The following is a 20,226-nucleotide window of genomic DNA, read 5'->3' as shown; positions in this document are numbered from 1 at the left end:
CTGACTAATTTCCTGCCGGGATAGACCCAAACAAGTTCCACAGAGTTCCTCTTCTTTTCCTGGTTTCCCGCTAGCTGGAATTTTCTGGATCCGGAAGTGATTTGTAATACATTTTAGGCTTATTCCAACAAGCCCACACTAATTGAAAAAGTAAGAGGTAATAAGAGACCCCAAACTCCCCCATCACATCCTAGGATGGCAAGGCAGATTTGGGGACAAACCAAGGCCAATCTTGGAATCTAAGTGGAGATTAAGAATTCCAGGGGCTTTGGGTGTCATCCACAAGCCTCCTTTCCCGGCACCCAGTGTCTCAGAGAAGACACGGCACAGTTCTCGCCTGAGTTCTCCTTGGATCAGCAGTGTGTAGAGGCAGGGCCTTCTCTGTAGACCTGATATCCCTGCGCAGGGATGGAACCTTCTCTTTATTCCAAAAGGGATGGAGATCAGAAGTATAGGGAGGGAACAGGAACTCTGAGGAGGATCTGGAGATCCCTGAGGGGAACCTTGTAAGGGTGATCTTGGCACCATGTCTGTGGGCAAGGTCCTCAGGTGGCTTTTATTTCTCTTGTCACCATGGAGCTTTCTCGTTAAATATCTGAGGGTTGCTCTCGCCGAGTCCAGAGGACTGTCTGTAGTCCAACACCCAGGTTCTAATTCACTTTTCAGTCCAGTTTCTTGTTCTGAGAATAGTCAGGCCAACTCCAAATGACCCTCCTACAGATATGTGACTTCATCAACGCTCGGCCTGTGTCCATCTAGGGCAGAGCCAGAGTGAGGGATAGGAAGTCCCGGCTGGGTTTCTCTGTGATTGTCCTGTAGGTCCAGCAGCCGCCAGTGGATGAGGTAAATGCCATTCTCTGGCTTTAGAGCTGGTGGCTCTGTGAGGAGAGTGGCATGGCCCTGGTGCAATGTGGGCCCAAAGTGAACCGCCAACACAATGCAGATCGCTAAGAGGACAAAGGCAGCGATGATTGCAGCGACAAAGGGCAGCCCGTCCCCTCGCGGTGCTTCCCAGACCTCACCTAGCATCTCGGGGAGCCGCCTTTGAGGCTCCTGTTCCAATGACCCATTCACAGGTGGAGAAGGCTGAGGATAGTGGCCATCCTGGGGGAAGAGGAGAGATGACAGAGGTTGATGTGGGTATGAACATACAGAAAAAGTCAAAGGAGCCGGGCGGTGGTGGCGCACGCCTTTAATCCCAGCACTCGGGAGACAGAGGCAGGTGGATCTCTGTGAGTTCGAGGCCAGCCTGGTCTACAAGAGCTAGTTCCAGGACAGGCTCCAAAACCACAGAGAAACCCTGTCTCGAAAAACCAAAAAAAAAAAAAAAAAAAGAAAAAAAAAAAGAAAAAAAAAGTCAAAGGAGAGGAGGGATCTAAGAAACAGAAAATGTGTGTGTGTGTGTGTGTGTGTGTGTGTGTGTTTGTGTAATCACACACACTCATAAGAACAATAAACTGGGGGCTGGAGAGATGGCTCAATGGTTAAGAACACTGGTTGTTCTTCCAGAGTACCTGGGTTCAATTCCCAGCACCCACATGGCAGCTCACAACTGTCTGTAACTCCAGTTCCCGGGGACCCAACACCCATGGCAAAACACCTATGTGCACAAAGTAAAATTAAATAAATTAAAAAAAAGAACAATAAACTGAAAGACAAAGACCTGGGGAGCTACAGGAATGGGGGTGGGAGGCAGAGAAATAGACAGTAACAGAAAAACAGCCACCCCTGAAAGACTGTGTAAAGTCACTCAGGAAAGGCAGAGGGAGAGGCTTTATTATAGTCTGGCGTAGTAAATACAGTTTGTCTCCAAAGTTTCCCTTCACTGCTTCCTCTTCCCAGGTCTCCAGCAAGAGTCACAGATACATTAATCCCAGCACTCGGGAGGCAGAGGCAGGCGGATCTCTGTGAGTTCGAGACCTGCCTGGTCTACAGAGCTAGTTCCAGGACAGGCTCCAAAGCCACAGAGAAACCCTGTCTCGAAGAAAAAAAAAAAAAAACAACCAACCAACCAAACAAACAAAAAAAGAGTCACAAATACATACTGGGTTGTGCTCGAAATCTGAGTACTCTTTGGGCCGCTGCCCCACATCCCGGGCAGTGGGCAGTGAGCAGAGAGCAGCAGCTGCCTTGAGATGTTCTGGAGAAAGGGAGTTGTCCAGTCTTAGGGGCTCTCCTGTTCTAAGTCACTGAGGAGCAGAAAGGCGCTACCCTGAGCTGGGATAGGAGGAGGGGACATGAGCCCCAGAAACTTGGTCTGAGGTGGGATGTGTGCCCATACTTACATCCCATATGTATGTCCCCTTCCCCCTAGGGCTTGGGGCCAAGTTCAAGGGGCCTAGATAGGACTGGAGTCGGGTGTAGATTCCTGGCTATGCCCAGGATGGGTTGACATCCTGCACCAGTCATCTACCCTTGCCAGGATCTTATGTCTCCTTGCTGAGGACATAACCCATGTCACTAGTGTGTCCCAACCCTGCTGGATGTTGAGTAGGGACAGGGGATCTCAGTAAAGGATGAGAAGTCCAGAGTTAGTGAGGTGGCCTCCCCCTCCAGTCGTCATTCTACTGTATACTGGGAATTGGGGGTCTCTCTAACTCTGAGCCTTCAGCCTGGCCCACTCTGGACAGTTGGAGCTATGAGATCAGACAAAACTCTTTCCTTTAGTCCGTCAGTCACAGTGTCCCTAAATTCCAACTCAATACTGCTGCCCATGCAGAGCTGAGTGGGGGCCTGGGGGGTTGTTATGGGCCTCCCCACAGGGGCACAAAAACAACCCCAGGTGTAGAAAGGGAGAAGGAAGCTTAGGTTGGGAAAGGTGTGGGGCCCCATAGGGAATCAGGCCAGGTGGGCAGGAAGGGGCAAGCAGAGTCTACCTGGTGCATTGTCCGGGGCTGGAGCAGAGTTCCCTTGGGACTGGATACCAGCTGGGCAAAGGAAGAGAGCTCACTGCCTAGCTCAGCCCCTACCCGGAGCTGCCACGTCTGCCGTGCTCTAGGCACACACCCTCTGCACACACCCTCACTATTCTTTCCCGCGCCTGTCCTTACAGAAACATCTAGGCTTCCCAGGGCCAGTCTTCAACTCTGAGAGTACCTTGATCTTCCTCCTAGCCACTTCCTTGAGTGCCTCCTGCATGCCCTGCCCACGCCTCCTCCTGCATATTCCAGTTACTCCCTCCCTAGGACCTGCCCATGCTCCTGCTCTCATTTCCTGAAGCCAAGGCCCTCTGCTCTTTCCTTGTTATACGTAAAATATCAAGCACTCTGATCGCACATCCTACATAATATCCTGGATATAATGCCCTAGATCACTGTAGCCTAACAGCTCTGTCTGTAATATCCTGGATATAATGCCCCTCGATCACTGTAGCCTAACAGCTCTGTCTGTAATATCCTGGATATAATGCCCTCGATCACTGTAGCCTAACAGCTCTGTCTGTAATATCCTGGATATAATGCCCTCGATCACTGTAGCCTAACAGCTCTGTCTGTAATATCCTGGATATAATGCCCTCGATCACTGTAGCCTAACAGCTCTGTCTGTAATATCCTGGATATAATGCCCTCGATCACTGTAGCCTAACAGCTCTGTCTGTAATATCCTGGATATAATGCCCCTCGATCACTGTAGCCTAACAGCTCTGTCTGTAATATCCTGGATATAATGCCCTCGATCACTGTAGCCTAACAGCTCTGTCTGTAATATCCTGGATATAATGCCCTCGATCACTGTAGCCTAACAGCTCTGTCTGTAATATCCTGGATATAATGCCCTCGATCACTGTAGCCTAACAGCTCTGTCTGTAATATCCTGGATATAATGCCCTCGATCACTGTAGCCTAACAGCTCTGTCTGTAATATCCTGGATATAATGCCCTCGATCACTGTAGCCTAACAGCTCTGTCTGTAATATCCTGGATATAATGCCCTCGATCACTGTAGCCTAACAGCTCTGTCTGTAATATCCTGGATATAATGCCCTCGATCACTGTAGCCTAACAGCTCTGTCTGTAATATCCTGGATATAATGCCCTCGATCACTGTAGCCTAACAGCTCTGTCGTCCGTGTTTTGCTTTACCACATTTATTTCTAAAATGTTAAGAACTAAACTACTTTTTTTTTTTGATTTTTCGAGACAGGGTTTCTCCGTAGCTTTTGGTTCCTGTCCTGGAACTAGCTCTTGAAGACCAGGCTGGCCTCGAACTCACAGAGATCCGCCTGCCTCTGCCTCCCGAGTGCTGGGATTAAAGGCGTGCGCCACCACCGCCCGTCTCTAAACTACTTTTCTAAATTTATTTTAATTTTTTATTTATTGTGTGACTGTTTTTGTGCACATGCATGGTGTATATGGGGGCCCTTGCGTCATGCAGGTGTGTGGAGGTCAGAGGTCAGCTTTGTGGAGCTGGTTCTTTTCACCTTTATGTTGATTCACGGGAGCAAACTCAGGTTGCCAGGCTTGCACAGTAAAAACCTTTATTTGTCAGGCCATCTATTATTGCTGTTCTTGTTTTGAGACAGGGTCTCTCTATGTAGCCCTGGCTGTCCTGGAACTCACTATATAGACCAGGCTGGCCTCGAACTCACATGGATTAAAGGCAAATCCCAGCACTAGGGAGGCAGAGGCAGGCGGATCTCTGTGAGTTCGAGGACAGCCTGGTCTACAAGAGCTAGTTCCAGGACAGGCTTCAAAGTTACAGAGAAACTGTCTTGAAAAAAAACCCAAACCAAACCAAAACAAAAAAAATAAAGACATGGGTCACCACTGCCCAGCCACACCATTTTCATAAAGTGTATAGATATATAAACATCGGCTGAGGGTAGCTGGTACATCTACCTTTTTTTTTTTTCAAGGATAAGAGGGGTAGGTAGGGGTCTTTCTGGTATAAACCACAAACCTGTTAGACAAGTTGGAAATGAGCTGTACACCTCACTGTAAAGATTTGTTCTTTCTCTGTGCTGAGAACAAAGACCTAAAGAGGAACTAGTAAAACAGAAATCCCAGGCTGATGAGCTGGCTCATCTGGTAAGGTGCTTGCTGCCAAGGCTGATGACCTGAGTTTGGTCACCAGGATCCACATGGTAGAAGAGACCTGACTCATTCCTGTGTCCTCTGACACACAGTTGAATGTACCCCCCCATACACATGCAAAATAAATAACTTTTTTAAATAAATAACTTTTACAATATTTAATAATATATATTAAGAATCCTTACTTCTTTACCCCACCACACTTCTTTTAACCTTATGATAAACAGACACCTATAAAACTATGATTTAAGGGCTGGAGAGATGGCTCAGAGGTTAAGAGCACTGACTGCTCTTCCAAAGGTCCTAAGTTCAATTCCCAGCAACCACAAGGTGTCTCACAACCATCTGTAATGAGGTCTGGCGCTTTGTGGCCTGTAGGCATACATGTTGGGAGAACACTGTATATATAATAAATAAATACATCTTTAAAAAACAAAAGAGACGCGGGGCGATGGTGGTGCAGCCGGGCGATGGTGGCACATGCCTTTAATCCCAGCACTTGGGAGGCAGAGGCAGGTGGATCTCTGTGAGTTCGAGACCAGCCTGGTCTACAGAGCTAGTTCCAGGACAGGCTCCAAAAACCCTGTCTCGAAAAAAAACCAAAAAAAAAAAAAAAAAAAAAGAGAGAGAGAGAGAATCTTTTCTGTTTTCTTTTTTAAAGATTTATTTGTTTGACATATATGAGTGCTTTATTTGGGCTGGAGAAATGGCTCAGTGATTAAGAGCACTGCCTGCTCTTCCAAAGGTCCTGAGTTCAATTCCCCACAACCACATAATGGCTTACAACCATCTATAAAGAGATCTAGTGTCCTCCTGAGGAAGAAACCTGGTCAGTTGTCCTCATCAACTTAGACAAGTTCAACAGAACTGTCATCTACGGGCTGCCCATGCCTGCCTCAGATGCCTGCCTCAGCATTGGCAGGGCAGACATTTCATTCATTCATTCAGTGCCCTATTTGCATGCATGCCTTTATGGCAAAGAAGACATCAGATCCTGCAGTAGATAGTTTTGAGCCACCGTGTGGTTGCTGGGAATTGAACTCAGAACCTCTGGAAGAGCAGGCAGTGCTCTTAACCACTGAGCCATCTCTCCAGCACCTTCTCTCTGGGTTTTGTTTACTTGTTTTGTTTTTGTTCTTTTGAGTTTTTAGGCATAAGGTTTCTCTGTGTAGCCCTGGCTGTCCTAGAACTTGCTCTGTAGACTAGGCTGACCTTGAACTCACAGAGATCCACCTGCCTCTGTTTCCTGAGTGCTGGGATTAAAGGTTTATGCCATCACTGCAAAACATCTTTCTGGGGGGCTGGAGAGATGGCTCAGTGGTTAAGAGCATTGCCTGCTCTTCCAAAGGTCATGAGTTCAATTCCCAGCAACCACATGGTGGCTCACAACCATCTGTAATGAGATTTAGTGCCCTCTTCCGGCCTGTGGACACACACAGACAGAATATTGTATACATAATAAATAAATAAATATTAAAAAAAAATAAAAAAACAAAACATCTTTCTGGTTTTTTTAAAAATATTTATTTATTTATTATATATACAATGTTCTGTCTGTGTGTATGCCTGCAGGCCAGAAGAGGGCACCAGACCTCATGGTGGTTTGTGAGCCACCATGTGGTTGCTGGGAATTGAACTCAGGACCTTTGGAAGAGCAGGCAATGCTCTTAACCGCTGAGCCACCTCTCCAGGCCCCCTTTCTGGTTGTTTTTGAGAAAAGGTTTCATGTAGATTAGATTGGTCTTAAACTTGCTATGTAGCTAAGAACTTAAACTCCCAATCTGTCTGCCTCCACACCCTGAGTGCTAGGATGGTAGGCCATGACCAGTTATTTGTGTTTTGTTTGAGACAGGGTCACATTAAGTAACCCAGGCTGATCTCAAGCTCAGTACTCTCCTGCCTCAGACTCCTGAGGACTAGAATTACAGGTGTACACCGCCCTGTTGTAGGAGGCCACTTGTTTGTTCCTGGCTGCTCAGCCCTGAAATATCCTCACAGAAACTATATTAATTAAATCACTGCTTGCTTGGCCTATTAGCTCTAGCTTCTTATTGGCTAGCTCTTATATCTTAATTTAACCCATTTCTTTTTAAAATTTATTTATTATGTATATAGTGTTCTGGGCACCAGATCTCATTATAGATGGGTGTGAGCCATCATGTGGTTGCTGGGAATTAAACTCAGGACCCCGGGAACAGCAGTCAGTTCTCTTAACCTCTGAGCCATCTCTCCAGCCCCATTTCTATTTTATATTTTACAACAAGGCTCATGACCTACCACCAAGTTTCCAGCTGGCAGCTCATGTCTTTTCCCCTCTGGTGGCTAAGCATCTTTAACTCCAGTTCCAGAAGGTCTGACGCCCCCTTCTGGCCTGAGAGTGCACTCCATGCGCGTGGTATACAGGCTATACATACAGGTACAATATCCATACACATTAAAATACAAATAAATACATCTTTAATATGTATGTATGTGTGTATCTTCCAACCTGGCTCTATTCTGCTAAGCCATTTATTGCAAGCAGCTTCTTTATTCATTAACCAATAAAAGCAACACATATACACATAATAAAATCACCACACTTCCTGGACTAGTTTTTCCAAGGTAATTTTTGGTACCAACTAGCTACCCATAATAAGCCATTCCTCATCTTGCCCCTGGGTGCAAATTGGCCTCTATTCACATGGAGATCAGTAGACTCCAGAAGACCCCCTCACCTAGTGACTTGAAGCAGTAAGTATCAATAGCTTTTTGATTTCTTGCTTCTTATCCAAGCTGCCCACACCCTGTCACCTCCACTGAGTCTAGGATATTGACCTGACCCTCAAATTCCTGAAGCCTCTTGGTGGCGGGGATGAAATCTACTGATCATTTCCCCACGGAATCGAAGGTTCTGATGATCTTCTGCACCCCCACCCCCACATACCTTGGTCCTTTTGTATCTTAGAAAGATGCAATCTGGACTTTGCCCCAAGTCAAGACTTTCACTTGTGAAGAAGAGAGTGGACTTTCTGGCCTCAGGCTTCTCCATCACTTGCCCGTATCCACACTCACCATTACAGCTGTCCCTCTCCCTTTGGCGTCTAAGCCTTTGCCCTCTTGGCAGCTGGGGCATCAGCCTTTCCTGGAATGTGTTCTTCTGCTCCTGAGGCCAGAGAAACCTTTTTTTCTCCTTAAACTCTATACAAGTGTGTTTCTTACCTGTTACTAACATTTGCTTTTATCGTGTATGTGATGTGTGTGAACTTGCGTGCGTGTGCATGTTCATGTGTGTAAGTGTGGGTGTGCCTGTGAGCCAGCATTTACGCGGAGGCAGAGGACAACTCGGGTGTCACTTCCAACCCCGCCTCTGTTTGCCGCTGCCTGTGCCGGGCTCGCTGGCCTGAAGCTTCCCAGGGGCTCTTTCCCACTCACCCAGGAGCATTGGGACTGAAGAACCACAGCCACACACCCAGCTTTATACCAGTTCTGGGGATTCAAACCCAGGTCCCCACTGAGCTATTTCCAAGTTTACCTGTTTCTCACATTGCTGAATTTCATCTGAGACAGGAAGTTTGAGGCCATCCTGGGCTATAGAGTAAAAGCCTGTCTCAAAATAAAGTAAATAAACAAAACCACAAATGTATATAAAGTAACAATAATATTTGGAGAAGAAGAGGCCATGAATGGGAAGGAGCAGGGGGACACAGGAGGAGCTGGAAGGGAGAGAAGGGGTGGAAATGATGCAAATTCAGTACTCGTGCATGAAATTCTCAAAAAAATTTTTTTTAAATAAACAAAGAACAACAAAACCCAGGGTTTTGAGAGACGGCTCAGCAGTTGGAAGTTCTTGATGCTCTTTCAAAGGATCCCTCTTCAGTTCAATCCATCTCTGTAGCCACATGCCAGCTCAGCATCTGTAGCTCCAGTTCCAGAAGGTCTGACGCCCCCCTTCTGGCCTGAGAGTGTATTCCATGCACGTGGTATACAGGCTATACACACAGACAAAACACCCATACACATTGAAAACACAAATAACTACACCTTTAAAAGAAAAAAAGTAACAAACAAAACAAAAAGCAGGCTTTTGAGAAAGACTCATCAATTGAGAGCACTTGCCGCCTTGCCAGAGGGCCCGAGCTTGGTTTCCATCACTCACACAAGTGGCTCCGTGGAAAGCGACCCCTTTTCCTGGCCTCCATGGACACCCATATACCCATATACATGTGGCAAACGCACAGACACACAAACACACCAATAAAAATAAAATCTTTAATTTGAATTTAATTTTATGTGCTGGGTATTCACCTGCACATACGTCCGTGTAGCATGTGTGTGCCTGTGCTTGGCTAGAAGAGGGCCTCTTTCCACTGTGCCATCTTTCCAGTCCCTACAAAGCACTTGGGAGACAGAGGCAAAGGCAGGTGACCCTCTCCTCTGTGAGTTTGAGGCCAACCTGATTTTACATAGTGAGTTCTAGGATAGCCAGAGCTGTTATACAGAGAAACCCTGTCTTGAAAAGCCAAAAAGAAAAGAAAAAGAAACAAAGAAAGAGAAAAAACAAATCTCTCTCAAACAAGGGCCAGTGGAAGTATGTTCAGTGGAAGAATGCTTGACTCTCTTGTACATGGCCCTGAGATCTCAACATCATGAAATAAATACACACATAAATAAGAAAGCCAGGTATTGTGACCCACACAAGAGAAGTGGAGGCGGGAGGGTTAGGAAGTCATGGGTGGTATGACCTCCAAAGTGAGTTACAGACAAGTCTGAGTTATACCAGGTGCTACCTAAAAATCAATCAATCAATCAATAAATTAAGAGGCAGGGAATGATGTTGTATGCCTTTAATCCCAGCACTTAGGAGGCAGAGGCTGGAGGATCTGAGTTTGAGGCCAGCCTGGTCTACAGAGTGAGTTCCAGAACAGTCAGGGCTACACAGAGATAAACCCTGTCTAGAATAAATATTTACATAAATGGAAGTATTGTATGCCTGATGTCTCTGTTCTTCATTTCTTTCTCCTACTCTTAAGTGTTTTAGATTTAATTCAATGAGTACGTGCTGGGGCCTCACTGCATGGTGAGCTTGTGTAGAATACAGCTGGCCTTCAGTCTTCAGGAGATAGCGAGAGCCTGAGGCATGCTATGGAGGGTAAGGACAGGGTATTGCCCAAGCACAGGGACACCTAACCCCAGTGGACTGGGGAGAGGAGGGAAATACCTGGCATGTGATCCTCATGATGTGTGCGTAGTGCGTGTGTGTGGTGGGGTGTGTGTGTATGTATGTGTGCATGTGTATGGTGTGTGTGTGTGTGTGGTGTGTGTGCGTGTGCATGTGCACGCACACCAGTCCAAGTGTCTGTACAAAGGCAAAAAGCCAGCCTCAGCTATTGTCCCTCCGGAGCCATCCACTTTGTTTTCTGAGACAGGGTTTTTCATAGGAACCTGGACCCACCAATTGGGCTGGAGGGCCAGTGAGCCCCAAGGATTCTCCCATCTCTGCCTCTCCAGTGTTGGGAGAGGCCAACCACCTTGTCTGGCTGGAATTTAGGTTCTCATGCTTGCAAGGCTAGTTCTTTCCCCACTGAGCTCTTTGCCCAGTCCGCCTCTTGTTTTTCTATTAGGAATAAGGAGATTGCTTGTAAGGCCTCCCTAAGGGATGCTGCAAGTCCCATCTGGACTAGGAGCCCTGAGTGGGGAGAGGAATGTGGAGAATTCTTAGTCTATAGAGCATGGGCAGCTGGTGGGTTGAGCTTAGGGCTGGGCCCTTGGAGAGGAGAGTGTGTCTGGAACAGTAGGCTTGGGGGAAACCACAGGTGCTGCAGGGAGAGACCAGAGGGATCGCCCAGAGAGGAAGGTAGCATTGGGGGCAGACTGGCACCACTGACCACTGCACACAGAACCCAGGGAGCCCAAAGAGGCCTCTCACAGCCTCTGCTGCTCAGGCTCACATCCTCATCTGGGATGTGCGCTCTACTGGGGCCCCTGGAGCCAGTCCCAATCTGTTTCCTTCTATTCTTTGACAGGAAGCTCCTGGAGGGCCAGCCCCGCCCCCCCACCTCAGCCCAGCACTCCCTCTCTCTTCTCCACTATGGACAGAGAAAGCACTGAGAAGCCCGCCAGCTACACGACCAGCTGATATGGGGACTAACAGAGCCGTGAGGCTGGGTTCAGCAATCCTTGGTTTACTCCTGCTCCAAGGTAAGAGGCGCTCGCCACTTTTTTCCAGCAAGTCCCCCCCCCCCCCCCCCCCCCACACACAGAGGTTCCCATCCAGGGAAATTCCAGAACCTTTCCATAAAGGGGATCAGCGGGCCTGGAGGATGGGAGTCACCGCCCTGGTAAAACAGATGCTGTTAGGCTCAGTTATGGTGTTTTCTAGGGTTCCCCATAGAGTCTGGCCCCCGAAAGGTGGGAAATGGCTGTCTTGATGCATGACAGAACCTGGAAAATTCCTCCTGAGGGTACACAGGCAGAAGAAGCCTGTGGCTGCCCCGCAAAGACTCCTGACTGATCCGGTCACCACTGTCACTCTTCTGAAGGTTCTAGGCCTATGGTCTGCACCTTGGACTTAAAGGTCACCTTCTCTTTTATTCTTTCCTGTGAAGAATTACAACCTGTGAATTTGAAATGCTGACTTTAATCTCAAGTCACAGCAAGAGGGCTTCTGGTTAGACACAAAGAACTGTTTACCAACGAGGGGACACACAACACAGGGGCTGGGTGAGATGGCCTCCCACAAGGTGCCTGAAATAAAACCTCCCTGATGTGGCTGGTAGTCATGAGTGGGGCCTTGGGGCAGGATCCTCTGATTAGGGAGTCATTGCTGGGAACCCTGAGAAGTTCGGGACACTCTGACTCACAGGACAGCACTTCCCTTTGTCACACAGCCCCCAACCCCAGCCCACTGCTCCAAGCAGTGGAAAGATGGCCAGCCCGCTTAGGTGAAAGGGTCTGTGTTCCAGAAAACACTGCCTCCTGCCAAAAAGTGAGACATTTCTTTAGAAGTCCACGGGCTGGGGGCAATGCTGACGCCCCTCCCTGCCCACAGGATAGAGTCAGAGGCTAATCCTGGGGACCTGAGGGATCCCAAAGGCCTGAACTCCCCCAGCCACGTTAATTTCTAACTTGCCCAAGCTCTCCATCCAGGAGCTCACAGCACGTGTCTGCATCATTTTGGCGACTGAGGAACTGTGTGGAACAGACTCAAGCCGACGGGCGTCTTGACTGTGGAGAGAGTCAGCTAGTCTCTAGATTTGGAAAAATCAAGAGAAAGGGGCAAATTTTAAAATGTCTAGCACTGATTGAACAAGGGCTGTCAGAATCTGCATGTTTTATATGTATTTTCTCCCTTAACCTAACTGTTTATGAGGTGCTCTGTCTGTCTCTCTGTCTCTCTCTTCCCCCGTGTGTGGTGTGATCCTGAGGTCCAGTTAATTTAGGGCTTACACAGAATTACACCTCTAGCCTCTCACACTTCAGAGAATTCAGGTCCATCTCAGACAGTGAGTGAAGCCAAACCCACTACTTTTTTGTTTTTCTTTGCTCTGCTGGGGATTGATCTGAGGGTCTCACACAGGCTAGGTAAGTGCTCTATCACTGAGTTACATCCCATGGTTTTCAACACTAAACTACTGTTTAGGAGCAGGGGCGTGGGCGGGATTAGACTGGAAGGAAATGAAGCAGGTAGGATTAGGAAGTGGAGGTCAGGAAAGTGAGAAACTCCTGTGGCCATGGTGCTGTGTCTGTTGCCCCTTGGTTAAAGGCGCTGCCCTTACAGAAACACACACTCCTTAAGCCTCCTCTGCCCGCACGCAGAATAGTCTTCTGAGGTGACAATCGGGAGGAGTGGGATAGGAGGCAGGAGTACAGACCTTTAAGTTTTGATGCCTGTGCCTTGGGAATGCCTCAAAAACAGGCAGATCATTTTCTAAATAGGTTCAGAAAGACAGGTGCCCTCTGACTTCCACCCCTCCCAGAGCTAAGGGGATTCATAAGACGTGCTTGAACGGGAAGCAGTTGTGTTTAGAGACTTTGGATGTCCAGGTTCGTCCCTTGTAAGGAAAAATTCTCTTTAGCTTGGGGTTCCTGTAATATTTACTTCCTTCTGGAACCTCTACCCACAAAGGAACAGGGGATGTGGGAGATCTTGACCTGGAAAAACACATCTCAGGGCTGGGGAAGCTTTGGCTTGGAAGCAGTTCCACACTATCCAAGTGATAGCTGTGTGGAGGAAGGTAGTGGTTTAAGAAAAACAAACAGACCAGCAGGCCGCCATAACCTGGGGTGGGCCCCAGCTGCCTCAGTTCATCCGGGGCCTGGGCCAGCCTGCAGCCTCAGTCCAGCCTGTGCGGAGGGAGTGGCTCCAGATGGGTGGTTCCATTTCCCCCGTGTTGTTTTCCTTTCACATTGTTCATAGGTTTCAAGAATGATTTCATTGTGGAAAGTGAGCAAACATGAGTTGACCTTCCAGCATCCCCCCCCCACACACACACATAAACGCATACGCACGTCTACGCAGAGGCCCACAGACACACATGTGCACAAACAGAATGGCTAACAAGGGCTCCAACTACAGCTGCTGCTGGTAACCACCTCCTCCCCAAGTTTGGCCCAGAACAACCATTTCTTAACTTGTCTCTCTGCCTGTGAGAGTGAACTTCTTTCAGTGCTTCCTCCCCTCCTGGACGTACCTCAGAATCTGTTTCCTGTGCAGGCCTCTACCTCCGGTGGGGGAGGAGAGAGACAGAGACAGACAGACAGAGACAGAGAGAAACACAAACTAAATCCTAAGCCCCACCCCATTTCATTCACCTTCCCCTCCCCTCCCCTTGGAGTGGGTCCAAAAAATGACAATCTTTCCAGGGGTAAATAAATGAGCCGGTAGTGGCGTAGGCCCAGAGACCTGGAATTCTGGGTATTTGTCCAGACATGTCGCTAGTTTAAATGACCATCCCCTAGCCTTGTGTCAGGTTGGTGGGATACCTATAGAGGATTGAAGACACAGTAAAAGACTCTAGGACCCTGAACCATAAGGTGGCCAAGTGTGCTCCCCTTCTATCATGGGGGTTTTAGACAGCCAGAAGACCCAGTATCCTTCGTGAGCTCTGCTTGGCAGAGTTACTAAGGTAGTCTACATATTTGGTTTGATTTTTGTGAGACAGGTAGATCAGGCTGGCCTTGAACTCGCAGCCATCTGCCTCCTCTACCTCCGGAGTGCTGAGAGCAAAGGCGTGCGCCACCATGCCCAGTCTGTGTATTTTGCTTCTCTCACAGGCTACAGCTCTCAGTCCACGACGACTCAGACCTCCCCAGGTAAGGCTCATGGTCTACTCCAGCATTTGTGCCGAAGGGTCTAGAAAGGTATTAGAGAGGGAGTGCTGGACTGTTTTTCTTTTCTTTTTTGGTTTTTCAAGACAGGGTTTATTATGTAGCCCTGCCTGCCCTGGAACTCTGTCTGTATACCAGGTCAACCTCAAACTCAGAGAGCAGCCTGCCTCTGCCCCCAGGTGCTGGGACTGAAGGCCGTGTGTACCACTACCTCTTGGTCTCTGTTTCTCACTGAATGCAAGTGATGTGAGCTTGGGCCAGAGGTCTCTGGGGTTCACTTCTCCGGCCTAGTCTAACATGGCTTGCAGAGGGAAGAGATGAATAGTCAGAGGTAGAGGAGGGGAGGAAAAGAGACAAAAAAACCAAAGCAAAACCTAGCTTCAGAGAGGGAGAGAAGGGCACAGAACGGTTGGAGAACAGCGTAGCAGACCCCTCAAATGATGTGTTTCAGGGCTCTTCAGGAGTCTGAGCCCCTAGCCAGTTTCTCTCAGCTCAGGTGAGTGAGTGAGTGTGGCTGCTGAGAAGGCCAGCTCCACCCATCCATGCCACTCCCAGCCATTTAGAACTCCTTGGAGCTTGGGGGTTCTCAGATGGGCAAAGGGTACGACATCACCAGACTTGCCCCACTTCCTCTCCCCATCTCCTTCTGTTCTTGCAGGAGACGAACCTTCCTCAGGGCCCGGCAGTTCAAGGCTTCTGCTTAGCACCACTTCCCCAGGTACTCCGCTGCCAGGACTACAAATGGTGCCCAGAGAGGGCCAGGAAGAACTTGGCCATGTCAGCTCTGCAGGAGAATGTAGACTTGTGGCAGAAGGAACAGGGCCTTACACTGGTGATTCCAAAATAGGGAAGCAGAAGCAGGTGTCACAGGACCCCTGCAAACATCACCCGCATCCGACATCAGCTCTGGAGGACCCTCCCCACAGGCAGTAGCCTCAAGATCTGAACCTGTGAAGGAGTGAGATGAGCAAATGGAGGTTGTGGGGCGGAAGGTGGGGAAGATGGGTTCCAAGCCGAGCAAGCTGCAAAGACCAAGGTTCAGGGGTGAGCCAGAGAATGGCTCCTTCAGGAACGGAAAGCAGGGATGCGAAGGAGGGCAGGACTGGAGCGCGGGTATAGTGCTTGCCTAGTGTAAAAGAAGACCTAGCTTTATAACCATAAACACACACACAAGAAAAGAAACAGAAAGAAAGGAGGATATGTTGGACCAAGGAACCCTCCCTGTGTATATTCTGGCTGATGCTTTGAGGTGGTCATGTGTGCACCCAATCCACAGAAATTCTACAGAAGTCCTCGCAAGTCTCCTTGGTATCCAGTCAGCCTGTAACGCCCAAGCCAAGCACCACGGATAGTCACACCCTTTCCTTGCCTGGCCTGACATCACTACAGCCACAGAAGCACACACTGGGACTTGGTGAGTACCCAGGGCAGGCGGGCAGGAGGTGGTGGACCCTAGATATGTCTGGATGTGTTCCTTCCTCCTTTAGTCAGATGGCCTAAGTGCTGGATGGAGGGTCTAGAAGCGATGCCAGTGGTGCCCTGGTTTGGAAAATCATAAGAGAGCATTGGAGAGAAATAGAAAAAGGAAGTTGGGCCTGCTCATTGTCAAGGTTAAACAATCCTGAATTTGGGACAGAGAAAAGAACGGACAGGAGAGGGTAATGGGAAGGGGACTCCCAAATGCAGAGCTGGGAAAGGGCTAGACCCTTCTCAGAGCATGCTGGGAGGGATGGGAACCCTCCAACTTGGCCATTTGCTTCAGGTGCAGGCACAGAAACCCCAGACGGCGGCGGCGGTGGCGCCGGCGGCAACAGCACTGTCAACAGCACAAGAGGAGGTATGTCCAGTGTGTGTTCCCAGCAAAGAGGAATGGTCAGACATGCCTATGACCATTTCTTTTTGATCATTTTTTTGATCCTTGGACATTTTCCACTCCCAAGCTTATTCAGGAGGTGAGTAGAGATAAGGAAATAGGATGGCAAGTAGGTCTGAAGTATGTGACTTGTGCAAGGGAAGAGGAATGTGACATTGGCTCTCTCCTTCATCACATAGGTCCCAGGGTTTGAACTCAGACCACAGTATTGGTGGCAAGCATCTTTACCTGTTGAGCTACTTAGTCAACCCAATATCATTTTAAGAGGACCAGAAACCTATGCACTCTCTCTGGCATCCTAGTTCTTTGGGTCAGTGCCTTCTCTCCTCCCATCTTCAACTGTTGGCAGAACAGAGATGGCTCTACATTGCCCAGTATGTTTTTCCTGTTCCTGCAGCATAAATCCTTTCTTCTGGGCACTAAGTGATGGTGGGAACATCTTGAACCTTCTGGAATCCTCTGAAACCAGTAGTGTAACCAACTGGCAGAGCTATTTATGCAGGGACATGAGATCTCTAACCTCTGTCTTTGTCTTCAGGTGGTCTAGTTAGAGGCAGGGAGGAAGTCTTTTCTAAGGGCTGTTAGCCCTCTGCAGGCTCTTACCTCGGGGATCAGGAGAGATCTCTCTTTGCCAGCTCCTGCCAGATCCCTTCACTGATGCACGGACACACACTCTGTTTCAGAAATGTCTCTGAATGCTACTCCCAGTTCAGTAACCACAAGCCTGCAGACAAGGGAAGATGTGAGCATCCAGCCCAGCCCCACACCACAGCCAATGATAACTGTGATGGCCTTTGGTGAGATGGCAGGGAGGATGGGGCATGAGAGGGTGGGTACTCTGCCTCAGGACTGACTTAGACTCTGGAAGGGAACGCGAGTTCAAATCTCATCCATTCATTCTGGGGTGGACTTGATGGTGAGCAAGTCTCTCATGGAAAGAAGTCTTCTCTGGCTTTCTGACCATCTCTTCTTGGCTAGGGGTACCAGCTAATACAGAAGCAGAATTCACTTCACTCTGAGTGAATATATATCATGAGCACACACGCATGCAGGCCTGTGTGCGCGCACACACACAAACACACACCTTACCAGGGAGGGAATTCTAGACACATCCTTATTGCCACACCTCTTCCCCTGTGCTCCCCATCTCTTCCCTGCTCAGGTGTTATCAGCTTCATTGTCATCCTGGTGGTTGTGGGGATAACCTTAGCCAGTGTGGTCAGTCTAAGGTTTATGTGTCGGAAGAACAAGGAGTCTGAAGGTAATTGTCTTGGCTTGCTGGGCTCCCTTGACCCCTGTGCCTAGGGAGCTGGACAAGGGGCTCAGGCTGACAGCATATAAGATGGGAAGGGGTGCTTGGGTGACTTTGAGAGGAAGTCTGGGATCTGAACTATAGTGTGTGACCCTAATTTCTGTCCTTGGGATTTTACAGATCCACAGAAACCAGGCAGTTCAGGGCTTTCGGAAAGGTAAGATGTTAGAAGTCTATGAGAGGAATCTTCTATTTAGCACACACACTTCTGCCTCCTTGACACACGCCACACCCACTCACACCACTTGCAGACATATGCCCCACAGTCCTGCAGACTTCACTGAAGCTGGGCCAGGCTGACAGGCTCAGGTGAGCAAAGATAAGGGAGGCTCTTCAGCACCAGAGCTCAGCTTCTGGTGTCTCTTCATGAAAAGTGCAGGAGCGCAGATTCTAGCCTAAGATACATCCTCTCTAAGCCCAGGAAACATTTTGAAAACTTACTCTGAAGCAGGGTATGGTGGCTCACACCTTTAATCCCAGCACTTGGCAGGCAAAGACAGGCAGATCTCTGAGTTCGTGGCCAGCCTGGTCTACAGAGCAAGTTTCCAGGACAGACAGGGCTACATAGAGAAACCCTCATTTTGGAAAATGAAACAAAAACAAACCAACTATACACCATACAAAATGGCATAAAACTTGTGATATTGTCTCAAATCTTTACAGTAATTCTTTTTGTTTGTTTTTGAGACAGGGTCTCACTATGTAGCTCTAGCTGTCCTGGAACTCAATAAGTAGACCAAGCTGGCCTTGACCTCACAGAGGTTCACCTGCCTCTGGCTTTTATAGCAATTCTTTAAGGGATGAGACAGGGTTTCTCCGTAGCTTTTTGGTTCCTGTCCTGGAACTAGCTCTTCTAGACCAGGCTGGCCTCGAACTCACAGAGATCCTCCTGTCTCTGCGTCCTGGGATTAAAGGCGTGCACCACCACTGCCCGGCTTGACTTTGTTTTACACATTAAAATGTTGTCAGTGCCAGAGACACAGTTCAGTAATTAAGAGTATGTACGTCTCTTTCAAAGGTTCTAGTTTGGGTTCCCAGCACCTACATCGGGTCACTCTAGCTCCAGGGACTCCACTGCTTCTGTCCTCCAAGGACACCCGCACTCCTGGACACCCTCCCCCTCCCAACACATACATACACATAAAGTTTAAAAAATTTAAACTTTTTAAAAATTGGGGCTGAAGATATCGCTCGGAGAGTGCTTGTCTAGTATACAGAAAGCCCTGGGTTCTAGCTCAGTTACTGTGCAGTTCAGACCTGGTGGCAGATAGCTGGAATTCCAGCACTTTGGGAAGTAGGAGGCAGGAAGATTGGAAATTCAAGGTCATCAGTGAAAACGGGTTGTAGTTTGAGGCCAGCCTGGGCCACGTGAGACCAATCTAAAAAATAAACAGACAAATACCACCAAAATAAAGCGAGCAAACAAACAGAAACCAGGTTGTAACTTTGTCAACCTCAAACAACTAGTAGATGGTAAAGACTGTCTTGCTTAGAAGAGAGAGCCTCACAGGGCCTGGGTTGGCCTTGATCTCACTGTGTAGCTGAGGATGGCACTGAGCCCCTCATCTCCCTACCTCTTACCTGCCAAGTGCTGGGTTTCTAGTTGTGCCACCAACCCAACTCGAAAAAGAACAAAAACATACCAGCTTTAAGTACAAGTCTCCTGGCTTTCAGAGTATATTCTCATTTTATCATGACCTGTCCCTAAATACATTTGTCTGAAACGAAGATGGAAGGTACGGTGCCCCCAAGTTCCCTTTACCCCCTTGCTCTGTCCCCTTCTCTCGGTGAACTGGACTCCTTCCCATCTCAGCTGTTCCACAGCCAATGGAGAGAAAGACAGCATCACCCTCATCTCCATGAAGAATATCAACATGAATAACAGCAAAGGCTGCAGTGCAGCGGAAAAGGTACATTCTTAAATAAATTTTCTCTCCTTCCCCAAATTCACCCATTTCCTCCCCTCCCACCCCCAACACTATTTTCAGGATCTGGTTCCTTAGAAAGGCTAACACCATGATCAAAGTCTCTTCCCCTGCTTCCCTACCTTGCCCCTCCCAAGTTCACTATTCCTCATCATGACTGTTTTTCAGATTCTCTAAAAGTGACCTGGAGTCCCTATGGGTCACAATGTGATGCAGCTGCCCAGTGACCAAGAGGAAGAAGAGATGAGATGAGATTGCTGGAGGCACGAGTCGGCATATAAGTTATTTTGTTTCGTGTCTGCCCCAGCTCTAAAGGACATTGCATTCCTCTAGGATCAGAAACAGCGCATCATGTGAGAGACTCCATCCCAGTGCAAGCCACTCTAGCATTTGGCCTGCTCTTCCTCCTCCTCAGAGACTAAGGAACGAGGAGTCAATAGAGCAAGAGTCAAGGAAGGAATGAGGTAGACTGATCGATTCTGCTCACATTAAAGTTGTTTTTCTGGCCCGGAATCCAATTTCTTTTAAGGTCTATGTTGCCATCTACCTATTTCCTTCCTGGCTTTCTTCCTGTTTGTCTTTCTTTCTTTTCTTCCTTTCCATTCCTTTTCTTTCTTTTTTTTTTCTCTCTCTCTCTTTCTATGAGCGTGTGCTTAAGCGTATGTATGTATATGCACCATGTACATGAAGGACCCACAGAGGTTAGAAGAGGCCATGAATCCCCTGGAACTGACTTAACAGACAGTTGTGAGCTGGGTACTGGGAATCAAGCCT

General features: G+C 48.3%; 2 protein-coding genes across 2 annotated transcripts; one reads left to right on the top strand and one right to left on the bottom strand.

Annotated features, from left to right (window-relative positions):
• Positions 1–230: 230 nt before the first annotated feature.
• Positions 231–3,084, bottom strand: LOC121443035 (small integral membrane protein 33-like). The gene is made up of 2 exons (XM_041644723.1): positions 2,877–3,084; positions 231–1,104 (listed from the first exon to the last, which is right to left on the bottom strand). The coding sequence occupies exons 1-2, from the start codon at positions 2,883–2,885 to the stop codon at positions 715–717; spliced, it is 399 nt and encodes a 132-aa protein (XP_041500657.1). The 5' UTR covers positions 2,886–3,084; the 3' UTR covers positions 231–714.
• An 8,008-nt stretch (positions 3,085–11,092) lies between these two features.
• On the top strand, positions 11,093–19,964 carry LOC121443038 (endothelial cell-specific chemotaxis regulator-like). Its single transcript, XM_041644725.1, has 10 exons — positions 11,093–11,213; positions 14,289–14,327; positions 15,001–15,060; positions 15,619–15,756; positions 16,105–16,179; positions 16,899–17,012; positions 17,378–17,476; positions 17,648–17,684; positions 19,341–19,437; positions 19,621–19,964. The coding sequence occupies exons 1-10, from the start codon at positions 11,153–11,155 to the stop codon at positions 19,627–19,629; spliced, it is 729 nt and encodes a 242-aa protein (XP_041500659.1). The 5' UTR covers positions 11,093–11,152; the 3' UTR covers positions 19,630–19,964.
• The last annotated feature ends 262 nt before the right edge of the window (positions 19,965–20,226 follow it).

The sequence above is a fragment of the Microtus oregoni genome, unplaced genomic scaffold, assembly GCF_018167655.1.
Source record: "Microtus oregoni isolate MIOR12 unplaced genomic scaffold, Mior012 000098F_ref0000018, whole genome shotgun sequence".
Lineage (NCBI taxonomy): Eukaryota > Metazoa > Chordata > Mammalia > Rodentia > Cricetidae > Microtus > Microtus oregoni.
Note: the sequence above shows the minus strand (reverse complement) of the source record. Positions and strands in the feature narration are given on the sequence as shown.